The sequence below is a fragment of the Lutra lutra genome, chromosome 4 (genome assembly GCF_902655055.1).
Source record: "Lutra lutra chromosome 4, mLutLut1.2, whole genome shotgun sequence".
NCBI classification, from domain to species: Eukaryota; Metazoa; Chordata; class Mammalia; order Carnivora; family Mustelidae; genus Lutra; species Lutra lutra.
In genome coordinates, this window is record NC_062281.1 from 167175981 (window position 1) to 167197442 (window position 21462).

At 53.2% G+C, this 21462-nt stretch overlaps 1 protein-coding gene across 3 annotated transcripts; it reads left to right on the plus strand.

Moving 5' to 3' along the window:
* The first annotated feature begins 1663 nt into the window (after positions 1-1663).
* HEYL (hes related family bHLH transcription factor with YRPW motif like) lies at positions 1664-16973 on the plus strand. Of its 3 annotated transcripts, none has more exons than XM_047727551.1 (5): positions 1664-1817; positions 8210-8276; positions 9278-9361; positions 10605-10686; positions 13993-16973. In XM_047727551.1, exons 1-5 carry the CDS (start codon positions 1738-1740, stop codon positions 14664-14666), a joined length of 987 nt encoding a protein of 328 aa, XP_047583507.1. In that variant the 5' UTR covers positions 1664-1737; the 3' UTR covers positions 14667-16973. The 3 variants fall into 3 exon arrangements, with proteins under 3 accessions (XP_047583507.1, XP_047583508.1, XP_047583509.1); XM_047727552.1 differs by having other exon boundaries at positions 1729-1817; positions 8214-8276; XM_047727553.1 differs by lacking the exon at positions 1664-1817 and adding an exon at positions 7345-7395.
* Positions 16974-21462: the final 4489 nt, after the last annotated feature.

The following is a 21462-nucleotide window of genomic DNA, read 5'->3' on the forward strand; positions in this document are numbered from 1 at the left end:
CCCCTCTTCTATTTTCATCCACACTTTCTTTCTGGGTAATCCATCTACACCTGTAATTTTAAGTGCCACCTATTACCTAGTGACTTCCAGATTTAAATATACCTCTTTTCTGAGCTCCAGACCCCCTGTTTCACTGTGCATCCCATTTTGATGACCTGGGGCATCTCACATGAACATGCACACAAAAGAGCCCTTCACCTTCCCCTGCAAATCCACGACACTGCCAGGCCTTGCAGTTGGAGTCCCTACACAGGGGCAGGTACCTCGTGGCATCTCTGATCTCTGCCTTTCCAGGGAATGCACAGTGCGTGGATCATGCCACTTCTATGTTGGTTGCGATTTCCACTCCACTGGTGTGTGCCCACAGAAGGTGTGTGAGCGCTGAGGGCATCTGGGGTAAGAGTCCATAGGTGTGGCTGGGGTGACCACTAGGGCCTTCTGAGAAAGCATTGCATGCAGGCTCTGACTGTTCCTACTACCCTTGTCTCAGAGTGTGTGTGAACATGTACTTGTCCATGTGTCTGTGGACATGTGTGGAAGGGGGCACAGGGATGTTATTGCCCACTACTGTAATCAAGGGTCCCCAAGCAGGTCTGGAAAGTGCAGGTATGCTCAGATTACCAATCCTATTCGCCCAAGCAGAGGGGTGGCTTTCTCTGTGTTCTGGTGGGCCGGTGAAGGAGAGAGACTTCTCTGGGGTCTGATGCACCACATCAAGACACTCCCGTCTCTTCCTCCCTGTCTTCCTTGGAGTCCACCTTGCAGGCTCTTCCCTTTCTGCTTCCTTCTGAGCCTTGGGAGCTCCCCTGAGGTACTGGGCCATAAGGATGGCTGGTGAATCCCTGAGAATCTTCCTTGAGTCTCCCTTCTCAGCTGGAGTCCCTACTGAGTGGACAGTTGGCTCTGGTTGTGTGGGGGGACCCAGGAAGGGAGGCTGAAGAGTACTTCTCCACCTTCTTTTTGAGGCCCTGCCACAGCTTTGGGAATGGAGACCTCTCCTGGCGCTCTTGGCCTCTCGTAACTGGGAACTGATTCCCAGGGACACCCACCACCCCCACCACCCGGTCCGGTTCTCTTGGCCAGAGCTCCGGTACAGCCACAACTTCAGCCGTCCCTTGTGGGAGATGACAGCCGCCTCTCTCATGCTGGAGCCTCCCTCCCGCCCCGCCCCGACACACACACACATTCCACATGCCTTGGACCCCTATGGGAAAAGCTGCCAGAGGGTTCTTGTCAAGCATCAGGCCACAGCCACCCCCACCAACCTCACCAAACCCGATGTGTCTGACTTCTTCCCAGAACCCCAGGAGGCAGAAGCCGACGAGCTCGACCCTTGTAGAAACTGGGGCATTCCAGAGGGGCGCCCCCAGAGACCCGCAGCGCCCCTGGCGAACCAGGGACAGACGAGGACCCCCGGCTTCCCCGGAGGTGGGCCTCCAAGGGCACCTGCCCAAGGCCACCCAGCGCGCCGCGGCCAGGGCGGCGGAGCGGAGCCGGACCTCCCAGCCGTCGGAGGGGGTGGTGACCGCCCGGGGCCTTCCCACGGCTCGGCCTGCGCGTCACCGCGGGGGCGAGGGGGCGCCGGGGCGCCGGGGCTGCGGCGCAGGAGAGGGCCCTGGGAAAGGGCGGCGGGGCCGGGGCGGGGCCGGGGCGGGGCCGGGGCGGGGCCGGGGCGGGGCCCGACTTCCCGGCCGGGAGCCCGCACCCTCGCGCGGAGACCCAGAGCCTGTGCTCGCCATGAAGCGGCCCAGGGAGCCGAGCGGGTCTGACAGCGAGTCCGACGGACCCATCGACGTGGGCCGCGAGGGCGAGCTGAGGTGAGGGCCGGGATGGGGATACTGGGAGTGCCTGGACGGGTTCAGCGGGCCTTAGGACTATCTCTCCATATGACCTCAGGAGACGCAGGTGTGGGCGAAGGCCCGCAGGTGTGTGTGTTGGGGGGAGGTGCGAGTGGGGGCACGTGTGCAGCGTGGGCCGTGACACGCACAAGTGTCTGGATCCTCTGCACTCTGGGCCATTTCAGGCCCAGGGTGCTGGGATAGAAGTGGAGTTCAGCTCTGGGGTTTCATGCCCAGTTGGTGATAGTCTTTCTGTAGAAGTGCCAGGTTGAAGCTATTGGAGAGGAGTTTTCCCTGAAGATCTTAGGAAACCCTCATCGTTCCACACCCCCGCTGAGTAGGCAGAATAGCCATATTTTCTGTATTCTACCCTAGCTTGGGTGCACTTTCCATGTAGTACACAAAAGGCTCACAGGGGGAAGGATCTCCTTCCCTTGAGCAAACTGGACTTTGGAATGAAGGTTTTGGTACCGAAGAAAAGAATAGCTGACTTGCCAGTGCAGGGGCCTAGATTCCAATTCCATCACTCTATCTAATGCACACCCTGCTGCCAATGCCTCTCAGCTCCTGGTAAATATTCTGACTTGCTTCAAACCTGTGGAACGAACTCCACTGGCACCATCCCACTTTCCTCAGTTCTGTGGACAATCTAAGCTTCAGTTTCCTCATCGGTGGAATGGGTATAAATAACAGAACCGATCCCAGGTTTACCGGGAAAATCAAATAAGACGATGCATGTATGTCACGGGCTTAGCAGAGGGCTTAGCACATAGCAAATGTTTAATTCATGTCACGCACCCAACATGTGATGCCCAGGGTCCTGAAAGAGCAGCAGGAACCGAGTGGGAGTCTGCAGACCCAAACCTGCCCAAACCCAAACCGACTCACCATGTGACCTTGGGCCGTTGCTTTCTCTTTCTGAGCCTGTTTCCTCATCGATAAAATAAAAGGAAGATATAGAGTGGGAAAGGGAGGGGGGCTATCTGATCTCTCCTGACTCATCCAAACCTGACTCTCTAGAACAATTTGAAAGGGGGATTCAGTTCGTCCTTAGGGATGTTTTTGAGAGGATTTCATCATTTCAGTGACTTCAGTTTTCTGAGACCAGGAGATCCTACCTCAATCACAAATCCTAGTAAAATGTCACCAGTTTCCAAGTATTTATAGCTTATAACAGGACGTAAGGCAATAGATATCCCCCTTGAATCCTGTACATTAATTGGGTTTGGGGGTATATAATATAATTTCCTATGCTACTTATTAGCATTCTTAAACTGTTTAGCAGAAATTGCTATCTAGAGAAGCAATTCTCTGAGTCTGGGCCTGCTAGGAGCAGGGGAAGGGCTCAGCACCATGTGGTGGTAGTGGAGGGGGTTCTCAAATTCAATGTCATTGGGTCTTCATGAATCAGAGGCATGAAATTGATGCCAGAGAGCTGGCTCTGTCTTCCAAGAATTTGCATTTTGGCCGGTGACCTGCCAGGTCACACAAAGACCATGGACAGAATGGAAAATGGAAGGAGAGACAGACTGTGGGCTGTGAGGGCACCCAAGCAGGGAGGAGTCACTTATACACAGAGGGATCACGGAGGGCTTCTTGAAGGTGGTGGCATTGGGGCAATGGCATAAAGGATCAGTGGGCAGATTTTTCCTTTACAGCATTTTGTCTTTTTAGTCAGAGCCTTTTTAGTTAGAGACTGTCTAGATTCTTAAAGGAGCAGACCCTCTCAGAGCAGAGAAAGCAGTTGGACATCTGGCAGAGGCTGACTTATAGACCCCTCTTTGTAGCACTCACCAAAGGGCCCTCCCCCCAGCAGACATCAATGCTTCAATTCAGGGTGTGCTGAACGATGCCTGCTGTGGCCCAGACCCTGGGCTGGGCGTGGGGGGCCCAGATGTATCCTGCTAAGCCTCTGCCCTCGGGGAACTCTCAGAGAAGAAGAGCTTCATGTACAAAGAAAGCCAGATAAACAGTGGCAAGGGCCACAAGACTGGGGCAGCCAGCCTCCCCGGGGTCAGAGGCAGGGCGCAAATCCCCCACACTTGAAGATGTGAGAATAAGAAATAGGGTGTATTCCATTGTTACTGTGGGCATCTGCCTGGTGGTGGCATCTTGTCCCAAATGAGAAAATCACCCACAGATCTCCTATCTGAACCCAGCAATCCCCACCCCCCCAACTCCGCTGACACATGCTGGGTCCCAATGGAGAGTATAGCTTCTCGCTCCCCTCCCCCTCTGTGAACATTCAGTGAACACCTGTCATATATCAGGCACTGGGTCAGGGCCTGTGGATCTTTCTTACATGATTTAAGGCACATGGTGGCCTTTGATGTCAGACCTGAGTTTGATTCTCACCACCATTAACATGGGCATTTCTGGACTTCAGATTTTCTCCCTTACAGCACAGGGAAGCTAATACCTACCTCACAGGGGGGCCTTTGATGAGGTAATGTTCCTAAACTGCACAGCTCCCTGATTTAGCCCAAGGTAACTTCCAACAAACGCTGTTCTAGAAGGGGTCACCATTCAATTGGAAGGTGCCATGTTCACAAGGCAGCTTGGCCTAATGAAAAGATCAGGAGTCTGATGATTTGCTGGTCATGATTCTTTTTATTTATTTATTTATTTATTTATTTATTTATTTATTTGACAGACAGAGATCACAAGTAGGCAGAGAGGCAGGCAGAGGGAGAGGAGGAAGCAGGCTCCTGGCTGAGCAGAGAGCCCATGTGGGGCTCCATCCCAGGGCCCTGGGATCATGACCTGAGCTGAAGGCAGAGGCTTTAACCCACTGAGCCACCCAGGCACCCCGCTGGGCATGATTCTTAACTCTTTGTGTCTCTGTCATTCCATCTATCAAATGATTATTTTTCCTAATGTGAAATAGCCCCAGTAAGATTTAATTCACAGGGCCGTTGTGCAATAAAGGAGACAAGTGAATGTGGAAGTACTGTCTAGAACAAGGAGTACTGGCTATGGGACACACATGGTGGAGGAGGGGGTGGCAATACGGGGTGACTGGGAAGAGCACTGGATTAAAAGCCAGGAGACTTGGCTCCAGTTCTGGAATTTCCTCTAATTTGCTGTGTGGCCTGGAACAGACCCTTCCCCTCTCAGATTTGCAAGTGGGCTCAGCGCTCCTGAAAACCCTTCACTGGGGATATCATGATTCTGCCTTTGGTTAATGCAAAATGAGTGGAGTCATCTATCTGTAAGGGTTTGGCGGGGGGAGTGCCCCAGGGGGCCTGAGGGTGAGTGCTGAGGGCAGTGGGGACTGGCAGCCAGACCACCTAGAATGCTGCTCCCCTCGCAACCCCACCCCGAGAGACCTCCCCAGAAATCTGGCTAGGGACCACTGAAGGTCCCTGGAGCAGATCTTGGTGGTCGGCATATCTTCTCTGGGTCCGTGAAAATCTGCCTTATTTTCAGACTGTCAGACAAGAAGCTCTCACACCTCCCCCCAGTGTCAGGGCCAGATCACAGCCTGGAAGTGAGCTCTGCTTGAGCTCTTGGGAGCTTTAAGGATAAGGGGACTGGAGGGCTATTCAGACAGACAGGAAATAGGAATTAAGAGGGAAAACAATGCTGATTTTGGAGCCAGAAGACATGGATTCCCATGCTGGCTTTGCTCTTTAGCAGCTGTGTAGGCTGGGCAAGCTGCCTTTGGTCTCCAAGCCTCAGCATCCTCATCTGTAAAATGGGGCTTTTGTTAGGCTCAAAGGAGGGAAATATACGTAGCGAAGCCAAGAAAACTGTGAAGTGAGGTTTGCCTGTGAGATATGGGAGTCAGGGAAGGGGATAATACTACAGAGAATGAGTGACCAGGAGAGTGGATAAAGGGATTGCAGAGCTATTGTGTCCTACAAGGGGTGCGCCAGCCTCCGACAGATGGTCCCTGAGGAGGGATCAGGCTGAGGGGCAGTGACGTGCGCAGTGCTAACCCAATACCCCTAGGGACTCCTTATCCAGTCTGGGGCGGGGGTGAGCAGACAAAGGTCATGTTTTAGTATCCCTTGGCTCTTGGGGCTTGTCCTGAGCATAGCTTTGTAAACAAGCTGCCCTACAGATATCAGGATCTGGCCATCTGAGCCCTGGACCTAGCTTGCTGGGCCGTTCCTCCCAGGAGCTTACCAGCCTCTCTCATCCAGATGTTTGGAAGGAGATGCCCTTTTCCAGATGTAGCTGGACAAAGCCAGGGACATAGCAGGGGGATTTGATCACTATTGATGTGGACTCTCCTGCAATCTTCTTTCTTTGAGCACTTGATGAAAATGATCTAGCCTCTCATGCCAAGAGGATAGTTACATGGGCTGGGACCCTCCTGGTGAGCCACATAGGCCCCCATTCCACAAAGGCCTGGGAGGTAGCATTTATGGTGTCACTTCTCTGCTCCCCGGTGATGCCAAAGATGGGAGCAGGAGGAGGGAGTGCAACCATGGGCTCTGCTGTGCTCCAAGCACTTGCTGGGTACAGGGGCTGCAATGGTGAATGAGACAGACATGGTTTGTGACCTCAGGGAGCCTACGCACTTGCTGGAGAGATAGACATTAATCAAATAATCATATACATAAAAAACAACAAATGGGCATCCATGCTGTGAATGCAGGATGATAGGAGAGGGTAGATTAGGAGCTATCTAATGGGAGGAGGGATGGCAAAAAAGGCTCTCCCTGGGAAGGTGGCATTTGTGTTGAGATCTGAAAGTGGTAGAAGGTACTAGGCAAAGAGGCTGAGGCTTGGGGGTGGGGAGACAGGGAGCACCAGAGAACTCTAGGCTAGGGGAATAGTATGTGCAGCCACAGGAAGGAGTAGAGCGTTCACAGGCTGCAGCACACAGAGCAAAGGAGGGTTGAGTCTAGGAGGTGACAAGAGCCAGCTGGGCCACCTGGAAGATGACAGCCTTGATCCTAAAAGCATTGGGAAGGCCCTGAGGAGTTTTAAGAGAGTGACAAAATCAGATGTGTATTTAAATGATCACTAGGCCTGTTTGTAGGGGGTCAAAGGGGTGCAAAGGAACCCAGTAATAGACTCTTGCAGCAGTCCAGGTGACAGATGACAGATTTTGTCCTCTGAGCAGGAGTGGAAATAAGTAGGACAGAGGAGAGATGTATCTCACACGGAACGGGCATTTTTGGGTGAGGTGGGTGAGGGCAGAAAAGGAATCAAAGGTAGTGGTGGCCAGGTGGCCTCACAGAGCTGGGAGATGGGGTGCCTTTGCTGAGATGGGGGCCCCGGGGAAGACGGGGTGGTGGTGGAGCAGAGACAAGCTCTCAGGTACATGCTCAGATGTGTGGCATTTTGCATTTGGAAATGGCAGGGGAGTCCCCTTGTCTAAAGTTATTTGTCGATAGGGCATCTCCCCCTGGGAGCTGAGTGTCTGGACAGCTGGGGCCTGGCTGACTGTGTCCCAGACTAGCCCTGGACCTGAATGGGACCTCCGGGGTGTTGGCCAAATGAATGGCCCTCTGTGCAAACCCGCGAATCCCCTGTGTTCCGGGAGAGCCTCTGAAGCAGGAAACCGTTAGCAGGGCGAGCTGTTGGGCTGGAGAAGATTTCGGTCAGTCGCGGCAGGAAAGCCGTCCCCCCCCCCCCCGGCGGGGGGCGTTGCTGAACCTCTTCCCGGCAATGGGGACTCCCCGGGGTGCGAGCAAACATCCATTCTGTGCCAGGCCTGCGGAGGGGCGACCCGACGCGATGCAGGGTTGCAGCCTTCGGGGGAGGCCGGGGCAGCGTCCCGAGAGTCCGAGGGGGCCTGTGACCCAGATGCCGCCTCCCCCTCGCCCCGGCCGCGCTGCGTGGGAGGAGGCAGCAGCTGCCGGCGGGGCGGAGGGCGGGCGCGCCCGGCCCGTGGGAAGCGGCGGCATCTGCTCTTTCCACGCTCTTCCCAGCGGCTCCCTCTGAAACCCAACCCGCCGGCCCGGCCCCGCCGCCGCCACCGCCGCCCGTGCCCTCGCCCGCCCCGCCGCCGCCGCCGCCCGTCCCCTCGCCCGCCCCGCCCGGGATCGGGTTGCAGGAGCGCGGCGGCCGGCTGCGGTTCCCCGACGCCCGCGGCGAGGGGCAGGGGGCGAGGCCGAGCGGATCGGGCCCAGAGCCCAGCGACCCCCGCCCCCAGCCCCACAACCTCCACCTCAGCCGTCGCGCGACCCTGGGGCGAAACCCAGCGCAGGGGCGACTTGGCTGGGGAGCAATGGGCCACCACCCACGCCTGCCCCGCGCCGCCTCCCAGCCTGGGAGTCTTCGGCCGCCTGGGAGACCACGACCAGCCCCGGAGGGGGCAGTGCCCGCCCACATCCCTGCCTCCTTCGAGTTCAGCCCGGGTCAGGGAGATGGTCCCCCAGCACTGAAAAATCAGTCTTTCTCTTCTTCTGCAGCCAGATGGCCAGGCCGCTGTCCACCCCCAGCCCTTCGCAGATGCAAGCCAGGAAGAAACGCAGAGGGGTGAGTGTCTGTCTGGGCAGAGTTGCCCTGAGTCCCCAGGGCCTGGCCAGGAGAACCCAGGTCAGAAACATCACCCCCATCCAGACTGCCTAAGGGCCAACCCTGGCTCTGTTAGCAGAGAGACCTTGGGCAAGCCCCCTAACCTCTCCCTGTCTCATTTCTTCAGCTGTGTAACTGGACCAGTGAGAGTGCCTACCTCACAGGGCTATTTTGAAGATTAAACGAATTAATGTAATACACTCAGGACACCTGACACGCAGTTAGGCCTTACTGTTTATTCCAGCCTCCCCCTCTCTTGTCCAAGACCAGAACTTTCATTTCCTCTCAGGGTGCTGGGTGGGGGAACAGAAGAAGGTGGCTCCCTGGCTGGCTCTCTGCCACCTCATCCCAGCCCCCACCCTCTTATGCCCCCAGGATGCAGCTGTGCTTCTGCCCTTGGTGTCCAAAGACCGGGAATGGGGCAAAGACCAGCCCTGCCACTCACTTAGGCCAACCACTTCCTTCCAGCCCTCATCTCTATCTGTAAAATGGGGGTCATAATGTCTGCCCTGCTATCAGTATTCAGCTACCAGTAGGGGGAGGAGAGAATGAGGTTGTGTGAATGAGAGGCCTTCCCAGCTGGAAGCAATGCCTGTTCACCACCCAGCAACTGAAGGGGTAAGCTTGGCCTGCCGGAGCCCTCTGGGGCCTGCTGCGGGGCTGTGGCTGATGTCCCTGCTCTGATGGGTCAGTCTCCTGCTGTGCCTCTGGTTGAGCATTTTGAACATCACCCCTGCAGACCGTGACAAGAGATTGGAGTTCCACTCCCAGCTTTGCACTGCCTCGCTGTGTGACCTTAAGTCACTGCCCCTCTCTGAGCCTCAGTTTCCATCCCCCTTACGTAAGAACAGATTTCCCTCCCTCACAGAAGTATTGTGAGGGAAGATATGAGTCAGTGTCCCTCAAAGCACGTTGGAAACCGGCAAAGTGCCGGTGAGTAAATTCCTGTCATTGTGTTTTAGATCATAGAGAAACGGCGCCGAGACCGCATCAACAGCAGCCTTTCTGAGTTGCGACGCTTGGTCCCCACCGCCTTTGAGAAACAGGTATGTGATATTCCTGTTGGTGCCAGAGGAAATCCCATGCAGGTGGCATGTCGTACTGATTGGCAACAGCTCCTTGACGTGCTGCTGCCTCGTTTGCTGATACCTGTCACCTGCTGGTATCAGCCAGGGAGAAAGGGGATGGAAATTTATATTGACTCTGGTGTCTCCGATGTTGGGGCTTTCTTTCCATCACCCCTTGACAGGAATCCTCAAAATGATCCTAAAGGGTAGAGATGATTATGCCCGTTGCACAGATAAGGAAACTGAGGCACAGAGAGGTGAAGTACCTTGCACTTGGTCACATAACTAGGAAGTCTCAGAACAGAACTGGGCCACTGAACTGTGTGCCTCTAGAGCCCCCTCACCCTCTGCACTGCTGATAGTTCCAGAGCTGTTTGAAAGCGGAGCAGGCTGCTTGGGGTGTGAGCCCTCTGCCACTGCCCGTGTGCGGTAGGAGGGTGGCAGTGGGAAGGGAGTCAGATGGAGAAATCAATCAGACAGTCTCAAAGGTTCTCCATCTTGTGCTCCAAGGCTCGGTCATGGGTCATGTGACTTCCTTTATGCTGGTGAGAACAAGTCGGTCTTTCCAGAGGTGTTTGCTGAAATTTTCACAGGCCCAGCCATGACCTAGACCTGGTCCCTGCCCTCAGGAGTTCACAGGGAGAGTCTGACCCTCAGGTTTCCCTTGGGAGACCAGGGGATGCTGGAGGCATAGCAAACATTGTTCAGGAGAAAGAACAGGGGAAGAGGAGGTGCTGTGGGGCTAAGAGGGTGAGCTAGATCTTGGTCATGAGGAACGTAAAGTTGGATTCCCAGGAAAGCTGGTCTAGGAGGCCAGTTGGTACATGGGAGTGGGATTCTACAGATGATGCGCCAAGCCGTGGAGCTTGACGAGACCTTCGGGGGAGAATGTGCAAGCGAGAAAAGGGAGCCAGTGCCCACTGGGGAATAGCCCCATTTTAAAGGAACAGGCAGAGCAAGGTAGAAGAAGCCAGAAAAAGTCAAGGGAAGGAGGGGTTTTGGGAAGGATGCTCGGCAGTGCAGGGGTGCACGTGGACTGAAATGGGAACAGAAGAGAATCTGTTCGTTCTAGAAATCTTGGCCAAAGCAGAAGGCTGCCTGCAGGCCGTGGTGGAGTGGGAGGAAGATGGGGACATGGAGCCAGTGAGGGCTGATGACACCACAGGGAGGGGAGCGAGAGGTCAGCGGGAGGCCTTCACACTCTTGTCTTCTGTGCACACAGGGCTCCTCCAAGCTGGAGAAGGCCGAGGTCCTGCAGATGACAGTGGACCACTTGAAAATGCTCCATGCCACTGGTGGGACAGGTACCCATGCTCTTCTCTCTGGGGACTCATTCATGAAACAGGATTTCTGGGGGCTAGGCCCTGCAGATCCATTGGTGAGCAGAGTAGACATGGTCCCTGGCCTCAAGGAGCTCACGGTTTGTGGTGGGGCTGGAGCAGGTCCAGGGGCAGCAGTCACAAAGCCTGGCTCTCTCCTTTCATCATTGTCCTCTCTGCTGTCAGCGTCCCCATTGGTCCCCACCTTGTCCTCAACTCTGCTCCTTCCAGCCTTAGCCCTTGGAGGAGCTCATCTACACAGACTGTCCCTACAGGTTCCCCACCTTAACCCCCACCCTCCTTAAACCTTAGCCTGAATGAACTCATTCTCACTGGGATCCCAGTTGAAACCCTGGGAGGGGCTGTCTGAGATGTTTACCCACAGCTGTTTACTGGTGTGCCTTGTGGGCTAGTGCTGGGGTCCTATGGTGTCCTTAGCAGCACTGGGACCATAGGTCATGCTCACAGTTGAAGATCCGTTGTGGGATTATAGTAGAACCCAAATGTAACTCGTGCTGTTATTTTGGGCTGGTCCATTACTGTGAGGTCACAGAACTGTGGCTTTAAAAAGACTTCTGGACAAATGGAAATTCTGTCTGCCTGAAGTCTCGCTGTGTATTTTGGCGATTTCACAATTGAGAAATCTTGAAAGCTCCACAGACCTGGGCCACAAAGACCTAAGTCCTAAAACTTTAACTTGACCACCTTTGGAGGGGTCATTCACATTTCGAGTGACCCAGCCTGGTGCTTCTCCAGCTTCAGTGAGCCACAGTACCATCCGGGGGCAGACAGCCACGGGGCACACCCCAGAGATGCTGAGCCAGGAGGCCTGGCCTGGAGGTTAGGAATTTGCATGTTTAGCAAACACGCCCGATGACCCTGATACAGGTGGTCATTTTGAGAACTTCTGCCAAAGGAATGCATGGCTAACAGCGAAAACTTCTGATTCTAATCAACCAGTGGGGGAGAGCTCTCCAACTACATTTATGGGTATCCAATTCAAAGAAAAATAGTGACTAACATTTTGGCCAGCATTTTATCGTTTCAAAATGCTTTCACCAATATTATCTCATTTGATTCTCACAAGAATCTCGAGGCTAGGGGTTGTTGGCATCCCCCTTCTCTGGCCAAGGGCTAACGGAGGACAGGACTGGCTTAGAGCCCTGGCTTTGGGTTAGAATCCTGAATCGAATTGATTCAAATCCCATGAATTGTGAATTTGGCTCTATTACTTGCTAGCTTCATGACCTTTGACAGTGATTTAACTTCTCTGCGCCTCAGTGGTCTCTTCTCTAGAACAGGAATGATAGGATTTTTCTGAGGATTAAATCAGATAATGGGAATTGAGTGCTTTATAAGAACTCAGAATATGTTAGCTGAAGAAGAACAGCAAATGCATAAACTGAAGGGACTTATTCAAAATCACATAGCTAAGTATACAGCCAAGGAAGGTCTTGCCTTCAAGGAGACCTGACTCCAAACACAGTCTCCTGCAGAGCTGCCACTCTGTGGGAGCCTCAGCCACGAACCAAGGACCAGATGTTTGCAGCCAGAGTCATGAGGCCAGTGCTCATTGAGGCTGGTCTGTCTTTGCACGGAGGATGGTTGAGAGAAGGGCAGATAGAAAGGCAGTGAGATGGGATGCCTGGGTGGCTCAGTTGGTTGGACGACTGCTTTCAGCTCAGGTCATGATCCCAGAGTCCCGGGATCGAGTCCCGCATCGGGCTCCCAGCTCCACGGGGAGTCTGCTTCTCCCTCTGACCTTCTCGCTCATGCTCTCTCTCACTGCCTCTCTTTCAAATAAATAAATAAAGTCTTTAAAAAAAAAAAAGGAAAGAAAGGCAGTGAGGACTGAATACCTCTATGGCCAGGCCACCTGGTCAGACCTCACTGAAACCAGTCAGACTGAGTGAGGATCCCAGCCTGGTGGTGGCAACCACTGAGGACAAGAGTCAGGTCCTGCTTTCCTGACCACCCTGCAGGCAAGGGCACAAACTCACATGCCTCCAAGGGCCAGGCCAGTCATACGCAGTTGAGCCCTGAACACAGGTTTGAATAGTGCAGGTCTACTTACATGCAGAGTTTTTACACTAAGTGGAAACATTTTGGGAGATTTGCAACCGTTTGGGAAAAAAAAATGGCACACATACCACATAGGCTCGAAATATTGAAAAAATTAAGAGAAAGTTAGGTGTGTCATGAATGCATAAAGTAAACAAAGATACAAGTCTGTTTTATCACTTACTACCATAATATATACACACATTTATTACTGAAGTTAAAATTTAGCGGAACTTCCTCATACAAACCCTTTCAGACCATACACAGTGCCATTTGCAGCACAGAGAGATGTAGACGTAAGATGCGGTGGAAATGTAAATGTATCGAGTTAACTGTGGTATGTACATACTATACTCCAGGAATAATTTCCTAGCTGCCTCCTGTTACTCTTGCAATGAATTCACGTGTTGCCAAGTATCTGCTTAAGACCTCACGTGGCACTAATCATCATGCCTGAGCTGTCCGTCTCTCCAGACTGCTATCACAGTAAAAAGTGATCTCTGGTGGTTCTCATTACTAGTAGTTTTGTGGGGAGTCAAAAGTTTACTCAGGTGTTCAACTGTGCTGGGGGAGGATCGATGCCCCTAACCCCTGTGTTGTTTGAGGGTCAAGTGTAAATGAGGGCTAACTTCGAAGTCAGGGACGATTTCTGTCCACCGTTGCATTTAATTCTACCTGCACGACCCTGTGCGGCAAGTATTACTCTATGTCCATTTTACAGCCAAGGAAACTGAGGCTTAGAGAGATTAAGAGACACATCCACGGTCAAGCCACTAGTTAAGTGGCAGAGCTGGTATTTGAACTCGGCTCTCCTGGCCTCCAGAGACCTCAGGTAAAGGTATGACACTATACTGCCTTCTCTGAGGAGTCCCCCACTGACCTGCCCTGAAGGCTGCGGCCACCACCTCCCACGCGCGCAGGCCTTTCACACCTGGCAAGTATTCACTTAAATGACATTATCCTGGTCGCCATGTTTCTTCTCTGCGTTCATCATAGATGTCGATGAAAATGGTACTCCATGATTTATCATGCTTCCTAGTTCAGTGACCTTATTGGATCCTCACAGTGCATCCCCTCTACCCCACATAGGGGTGGTTATTCCCACTTTACCGAGGAGGAGACAGGGTCTCAAAGGAGTGAGGTGGCAGGCGCAAGGTCACACAGGCCTGACCCCAGGATCTGCACTTGGCCCTTGCCTGGCCCACACCCTCACCACACCTCACTTTGCAGGATTCTTTGATGCCCGAGCCTTGGCAGTGGACTTCCGCAGCATCGGTTTTCGGGAGTGCCTCACTGAGGTCATCAGGTACCTGGGGGTCCTGGAAGGGCCAAGCAGCCGTGCAGACCCCGTCCGGATTCGTCTTCTCTCGCACCTCAACAGCTATGCAGCTGAGATGGAGCCTTCTCCCACGCCCGCTGGCCCCCTGGCCTTCCCTGCCTGGCCCTGGTCCTTCTTCCATAGTTGTCCAGGGCTGTCAGCCCCGAGCAACCAGCTCACTATCCTGGGAAGAGTGCCCGGTCCCATCCTGCCTAGCGCCCCCTCTCTCGCTTACCCCCTCCAGGCCCTCCGAACCGCTCCTGTGCGGAGAGCCACTGGCACCATCCTGCCAGCCCGCAGGAATTTGCTGCCCAGTCGAGGGGCATCTTCCATGCGCAGGGCCCGTCCCTTGGAGAGACCAGCTGCCCCCCTGCCTATAGCCCCTGGCATCAGGGCTGCCAGGAGCAGCCACACGACACCCCTCCTACGATCTTCTTCCCCTGTACCTCCTGGCATTGTGGGGTCCCCTGCTTATGTGGCTGTTCCTGCCCCCAGGTCCTCTTCCCCAGGGGCAGCTGGGAGGCCAGCAGGAGCTGGGCCCTGCCACTCCTGGGTCTCTGAAATCACTGAAATCGGGGCTTTCTGAGCTGGCTTCTCCCCAGGAGCGAGGAGGGTTCTTTTTCCAGGAGCTCTAAAAACAGTGCTGTCTTCTGCCCTGCTTCCTGACCTGGCTCCTGTCTGTGATGGCATTTCCCTCACCCATCAGAGGCCCCTTCCTCCTTTGGCCCACCTCCCCTCCTCACTGCCCATACTAGCTTGTCGACCCAGCTCTCCTCGAGCTGTTCTGATCTTAGAGGCCTGGTCTCATTTCTTACCTGGGACAAATAAGTCCTGGGAGGGCCCCGACAAGCTTTGCCCAGACCCTTTCCTGCCCCAGCACACAGAGAGCAGCAGGCACGAATATAAGGTCTGGGAAGAAAGCTTGACCCTAAAAGGCACAACAGCCTCAGGCCAGCTGCTTGTCTAGAGAGTTCAGAATCCAGCTTGTGCAGTGACTGGTTCAGCCTTCCCAGGCCCCCAGGGCCAGGACGTAGTGTCTGCCTCACTTCCGGAGACAGTAACAGAGCAGGGGCCACAAAGTGGTCTCTGGGGAACCCCTGTCTGCCCCTGTCCACCCCACCGCAGTGGGCCACAGGACAGGAACCCCCGTCCACCGCAGCCAAAGCCTGGGGGTTAGGGGCCCAGCACGGCCTGCTCGGGTATTCTGCCCCACTGCAGACCCCTCCCCTCCGGCTAAGCCACAGTTCCCTGCATAGAGACTGGGAGGTTTCTGGGCAGCAGTAAGACTCCAAAACAGGGGGTACTTACCAGCAGGCCTGGGACAGCACTCCCAGACAAGAGCCGGGTTTGAGCGGAGAACACAGCTCCCTGCCTCTCACACCATCACCATCCTCCAGATGCCTGGTCCCTGTTGGGTGCACAGTGTGGAGGGTCACGTTCCCATGTGATGGCGCCCCAGGAGGAGCCCTCTTGGGATTCAGCACCAGACATTTGTGCTGCCTGGTTTGCATCCGGCTCGCAGAGCCCAGACTGTGGGACAGCCAAGGGCTGTCAAGCTGGACAAAAATAACTGCAAGGAGGGACGAGAGGAAGGACAGAGGCGGTTTGGCCCTTCAAGGTCACACGGTGGGTCAAGGGCCTGAGATCCTGTTCACCCAGGATACCATGCAGCTGGCTCTGCTCAGAGGCCGTTTCATGACCCAGCTCCAGCCCTGGCCACTTGTCCTCTAGCAGAGGGAGCAAATGGCCTGGCCCCCATTCCCAGTGGAACAGCAGAGATCAGACAAGATGGGGGCAGACCCCGGAATGACGTTCAGCTGGACCCGTGTTGCCGGACCTGTTGTTGAAATGTATAGCCATGTCTGTGCTTGCTGGCAGATATCTGCTTCCCTTGAGGGCTCCCAAGTGCCCTCCTGCCCCGTGTGGCTTTCCCCCAGGACCCTGCGCTGATCAATGCCAGGCTGACCAGAGGCTACAGCGTCCTCTGGCCGGCACTTCCTTGGTGCTTATTTGCGCTGGCTGGTAAATACTTCTTTCGAATGTCACCCCTGGGATGATTCTTTCACTCCCCGCCTTTGATGGGACTACCCTCCCCAGAGACTAAATTGAGGAGATCCTTGGGCTCAGACATAGAATTTGCTAAAACCCCGGTGAAAGGGCCCTTTTGGAGAAATGGGACAGAGGGCAGAGATCATTTAAATGACCCAGAAATCTCTTTGGAAAACGCGAATTCCTCCAAGAGGCATGAAGAGCTAACATATTCCGTGTTCGTTCAGATTTCTGTGCTTCTGGATGCGTCTGAGACGTGCAGCCTCAGGGAGCGAGGGCAGAATCTCAGGGAGTGGGTCACCAGCCAGGAGGGCTCCTAAGGGAGACAGAGAGGAAGGGCGGGGCAAGTCAGCAGGCTCCCAGGAGTTGGGAGAGGGGAGCAGGGGGACTCAAGAAGCAGAAGGCAGAGCCCCACTTCGCCTTTGTCACAGAGGGTAGGAAGAACGGCTGCTGTTCCTAATCTTTCTCCATCCCCCACCCCCACCCCGGGGCTCTCCCTGCTCCCAGGATACCAGGTCTGGGCTCCAGTCCTGCAGTTTTGGCAACTTCATAACCTGAGAAGATGGGAAACCCATTCCCACATTTCCAGGACCCAATTGCAGAAGAATCTGTTGACACCATTGAATGAGTTGGAAACGGCCCAGAACTTTCAGCATCTGAGTTGATCTTGGGTTCATTTTCCCCAAGAGATGGCGGGTGGGAAAGGTGACTATGTATTCGTTTTTGTGGTTGAGGACTTGTATCTTCTGTTTCTATTCCCAAGCCTTTCTGGTGTCCCTGACTCCTACCCCCTTGCTGGGGCTGTAGCAGGCATCCAATAAAGTTGTTTCAGTTCTTCTAAAAACCTCTGAAAGATTCTACTTCTTGAGATCTCTGGAGTCCATCCACTTCTCTCTGAGCCCACGGCTATCTGCCTGATCTGGCCACTTCACCTGCCCGCAGATCACTACCCTCCACAAGGTCACCTTACTTCCCTTTTGCTTTGTCACTCAGTTCTCAAGGCAACCAGAGAGAGCTTTAAACATGCAAATCATATCATACCAACCCTGGCGTAAAACCCAAGGTAAAGTCCAAGCTCTTCACATCCCACCGGTCACTTCCAGCCAATTCTAATCTCATTCGCTGTGCTCCTGCCACCCTGGCTTTCTGTCATTTGCTAGACATTCCGGCCTGTCCCCATCTCCAGGACTTGGCATACACGGTTCCCTTGCCCCGAATGCCCTTCCCGTACCTTTTGCATGGCTGAGCTCTTTATACCCTTGGCTTAAACTCACCTCCTCAGAGAAGCCTTCCTTGACTACTGTGCTTGAATAGTTGGCGCATCTATCTCAAAGTCCCCTATTCTTTCTGTCCCTGAGGCACTTGCCATTGTGCATCCGCACATCCGTGTGTGTTTACTTCTTGGTCGACCGTGTCCCCCACCAGCACATAAGCTCCGTGAGGCCACATGTGGCTTGCTCCCCACCCTGGATCCAGTGGCAAGCACTATACCTAGCTCTAAGTTGGTGTTCAACAAATATTTGTTGAATAAATGAACTGGGGAGGTGAGGAATCTTCCAGACTCAAGCTGCTGGATGACACAAGACCTCGAGGGGCGGACCCCGGACTGGCCAACTTTGCGGGGAGGCTGGAGAGCAGAGTGAGAGGCAGGGCCAAGGGACTGGAAGTTCTGGCAAATGGTGAGGAGGCTCTGGCCAAAGAAAAGTGTGCTTGCGCTCGCTCTGGAGCGCACACTGTCAGCTGAGCACAGGCACACGGCCCTCCAGCACATGTTGTTCTCCACTCTTGCCCTGATGGATCTGGCTTGCGATCAATCCGACAAACATTTGCAGAGGTCTGCTCCATGCCAGGCCAGGTCGGGGAGAGCCAGGGGTGATGAGCATACCGGTACCCCGAAGCCTGGGACCTTTGTCTGGCGACAGTGTGCTGAGGTGAGAAAGGAGCGGGGCTTCTTGAGATGGCTCAGGGGACCCAGAGGGGATGTCTGCCTCTGCCCGTGGTGGCCACGGGGGCGGGGACAGCTGGGAGAAAGTCTTCCTGAAGGTATACCAGAGGAGGCATTCTACCCGCACAGGGAACCTCTGTGCAAAGACCTGGAGACATCACGGGCTGCCCTGTGAGTTGATTCTAAGTTGAGCGTGGGTCTTTGGTGACAAAGGAAAGGCAGGCTAGCCAGGGCACTGAAACCAGACTTCCTGGGTTCAGCCTTCACCTCTGTCACGTGCCAGGGTTGTGTGGTCTTGGGCAAGTTACTTAACACCCCTAAACTTCAATTTCCTCATCAATAAAATAGGGATGAGGCAGTAATGGCTATAAGCTGAGTGGTAACTATGTACCAGGCACTGTTGGTAATGCTTTTCTTGGAATGTTCCCATTTTACAGATGAGACAACTAAACCAAGACACTGTCTCCTGAAGTTAGGGGAGATCAAATGGGGTAGCACACAGAAAGCCCTCAGCCCAGGGCTTGGGTCATATGAAACACGGAGTCAGTCTTAGCCATTGGTGTCGTTAATGGAAAGAGACTGGATCCAAATTGGGGGAAACCTTGGGCGCCATGCAGAGTTTGGACTTTAGCTTCTGGGCAATGGAAGCCATGGAAGGTTTTTCCAGGTGAATGCCAAGGTCGGACCCATGTAAGAAAGTCTTGCTTGGGGTAGTAACTGGGAGAAGGATTTTCCAGACTCAAGTCTACCTATTCATTGGAAACACTTAGGTGTTTTCAAAAACATCAGTGCCCAGGCCCCAGAGATGACTATTTAACCTGTGTGCAACAGTCCAGACATCCCGTAAGGAGGTGTGAAGGAGAGTTGGAATTTCTTTCCCAACATAAATTTCCATTCAGTAGGTGAATTGGACTCTAGTTTGTGAGCCCAAAAAGAACTGATACTTTCTGGGAAGCAAAGCAGAAATTAATTTCCAGAAGGATGTCTCCATCCCTCAAGCCCCTCCTAGTCCCTGGCCCATGGTAGATGTCTAAGAAACATTTTGTGTTGAAAGCTTTGGGGATTTGTAATTCATTCAAGGGTCATTGAGTATTTTTTGACTTTGTGGAAAACTCAAGATATTAGCTTCCTTCCCTTCCTCCTGGGGAAAAAGTGTAGGAAAAATCAGGCCTGGGTATCAGCTGATTCTATTAATAACAGTAAACATTGCAAGCCCTTGACTTACATTATCTCATTATAATCTTCCCTATAGCCCTGGGAGCAAGAACATTATTATCCCCCATTTTACCAAAAAGGAAATTGACACAATTTTTTAGGGAAAGCACCCAAAATTTATAATACTAATCAATGTTCTAATCAAAATGAAAATGAAGATCTGTCTGATTTAGTCTAAATCGGTACAGAACACTGTTTCCTGCCCAAGCTGCCTCCTGTTACAAAGTGGAAGACATTCAGTGGTAGGCTTTAAGGACTGGTGGGCTGGACTATTATGTTAGCCTGGGAAGCCTTCATCCCACCATGCTTTTTTCCTCTGTGCTAGTGAAAGTAAGGCTTGGCTGCTGTAACAAAGAGGCAGAGCAATAAATAACTCAGTGGATGAAAGAAAACAGAAGCTTATTTATTTCTTATGTAACTGCCTGGTGAGTATTCCAAGTCAGCCAGAAGCTCTGCTCAATGCAGGCATTCTAGAACCCAGATTCTTTCCATCTTGATTCCTCACCATCCCTTAGGGCATTGTGCCTTCCTGGTAGAAGTGAGGTTTCCATGGGTTCAAGCCAGCAAGAAGGGAACAAGAGCCTGGTGTAGGCATGACCAGTCTTAAAGTCCAGACCCAGGAGTGGCATGTCTATGTCCATCCACTTCTCTTGGTGAGAACTTTGATGGTTGGCCATATCATACTGCAAAGGAGGCTGGGAAATGCATTTTAGTCCTGTTCTCTGCAATAGGTGTGAATGGATGTTAACAGATTGTCTCTATCGCTTGGCCCTTACCGCCCAGCCTGGGAGGGCCATTGGAAGCTACTGACTCCCGTGTGTGTGTGTGTGTGTGTGTGTGTGTGTGTGTGTGTGTGTACTCGCGCATGTACATCCACACATGCATGATCTGGAGGTTAATTTGCTTTGAGTTTAAGGAACCAAGTATAGACACTCTATCTACCATCCTCTGATTCCACAAGGGTACGTTAAATACCCTCAAATGGAATTGTGTCTGCACTGGGCCCAGCGCTCCAGAGAACTCCCCCAGAAAACACACTGTAAGAGTAAGAGGACTTGTTGCCAGTGGGCCTCACTCACAGGTGATCAGCCTCCCCTGGAGGGACTGTGTGCCACATGGGGCCTTGAGGGCCTCCTTCCAGCATCCTGGCTCCCCACTGGGGAGGAGGCCCTGTGATGTTCATACCTTTCCAGACCCAGACTGGCTGTCCTGTTTGTTTCTCTTCTAGCTGCCAGGCACACAGCCTACCTGGAGCTCTGGTGAAAGGCCGGGCCTCACGGAGCCATGGGTTCTGTTTGTGGAAGTTGAGTCTCTCATGAGTCTCTTCTGAGATGGCCCTCATTAATTACTTGACAGTGGTGGGTGAAGAGGGGCCAGGCATTGGGTCTCCAGACTCCAGCTCTCAGGACTTTTTTTTTTTTTTTTTTTTTTAACTTCATGTCAGAGTCATTCAGCCCATGAATCTCAGAAAGCCGACTGGCCAACCTCAGGGGCCAACCTTGAGCCCAAGGGCCATTTTAAAGTCAGGGTTGGCTCAGAGCTTTGGGCAAAATCTGGGCTGCCCTGCTCTGCTCAAGGAAGTCCAATGTGTCACACCCCAGCCCAGGCACCTAGATGCTCTGTTGGAGCCTCAGTAAAATAATGAACAACTCCAGCAACCCTAAAAGGAATCAGTCAATGAGAAGGAATGGTAAGAATGCTCCATAAAGCATAGCATGTTACACTTCAAGAGCCTTCAAGGGCTTTACTTCACTCATGCCCCTTGACAATCTGGTCAAGGGACCCAGGGCAGGAATTATTATTTCTGTAATGCAGATGAGAAACCCAGTCATATTTCAGGCACAGTAATTAGCCCCAAGATCAGAAAAACAGCAAGTGGCAGAACTTGTTTGGAAACTAGTAGAGAGTCATGGTTCATAAGCAGGCACACAGAAGTCCCAGAACATTATCCAACCATCACTGAGCACTTGCCCTATGCAAGCTCGGTACCAGGTACTTTACCTGGTACCTGTACCTCAGTACCAGGTACATGTGAGGTCTGAGTTTGTCTGCACAAGGTCACAGTTTAGTTTTTGTTTCTATTATTATCTCCATTTTACAGGTGAAGAAATGGAAGCTCAGAGAGATTAAGTAACTTACCTGATGTAACACAGCTGTTGGGGGGCAGAGCTCT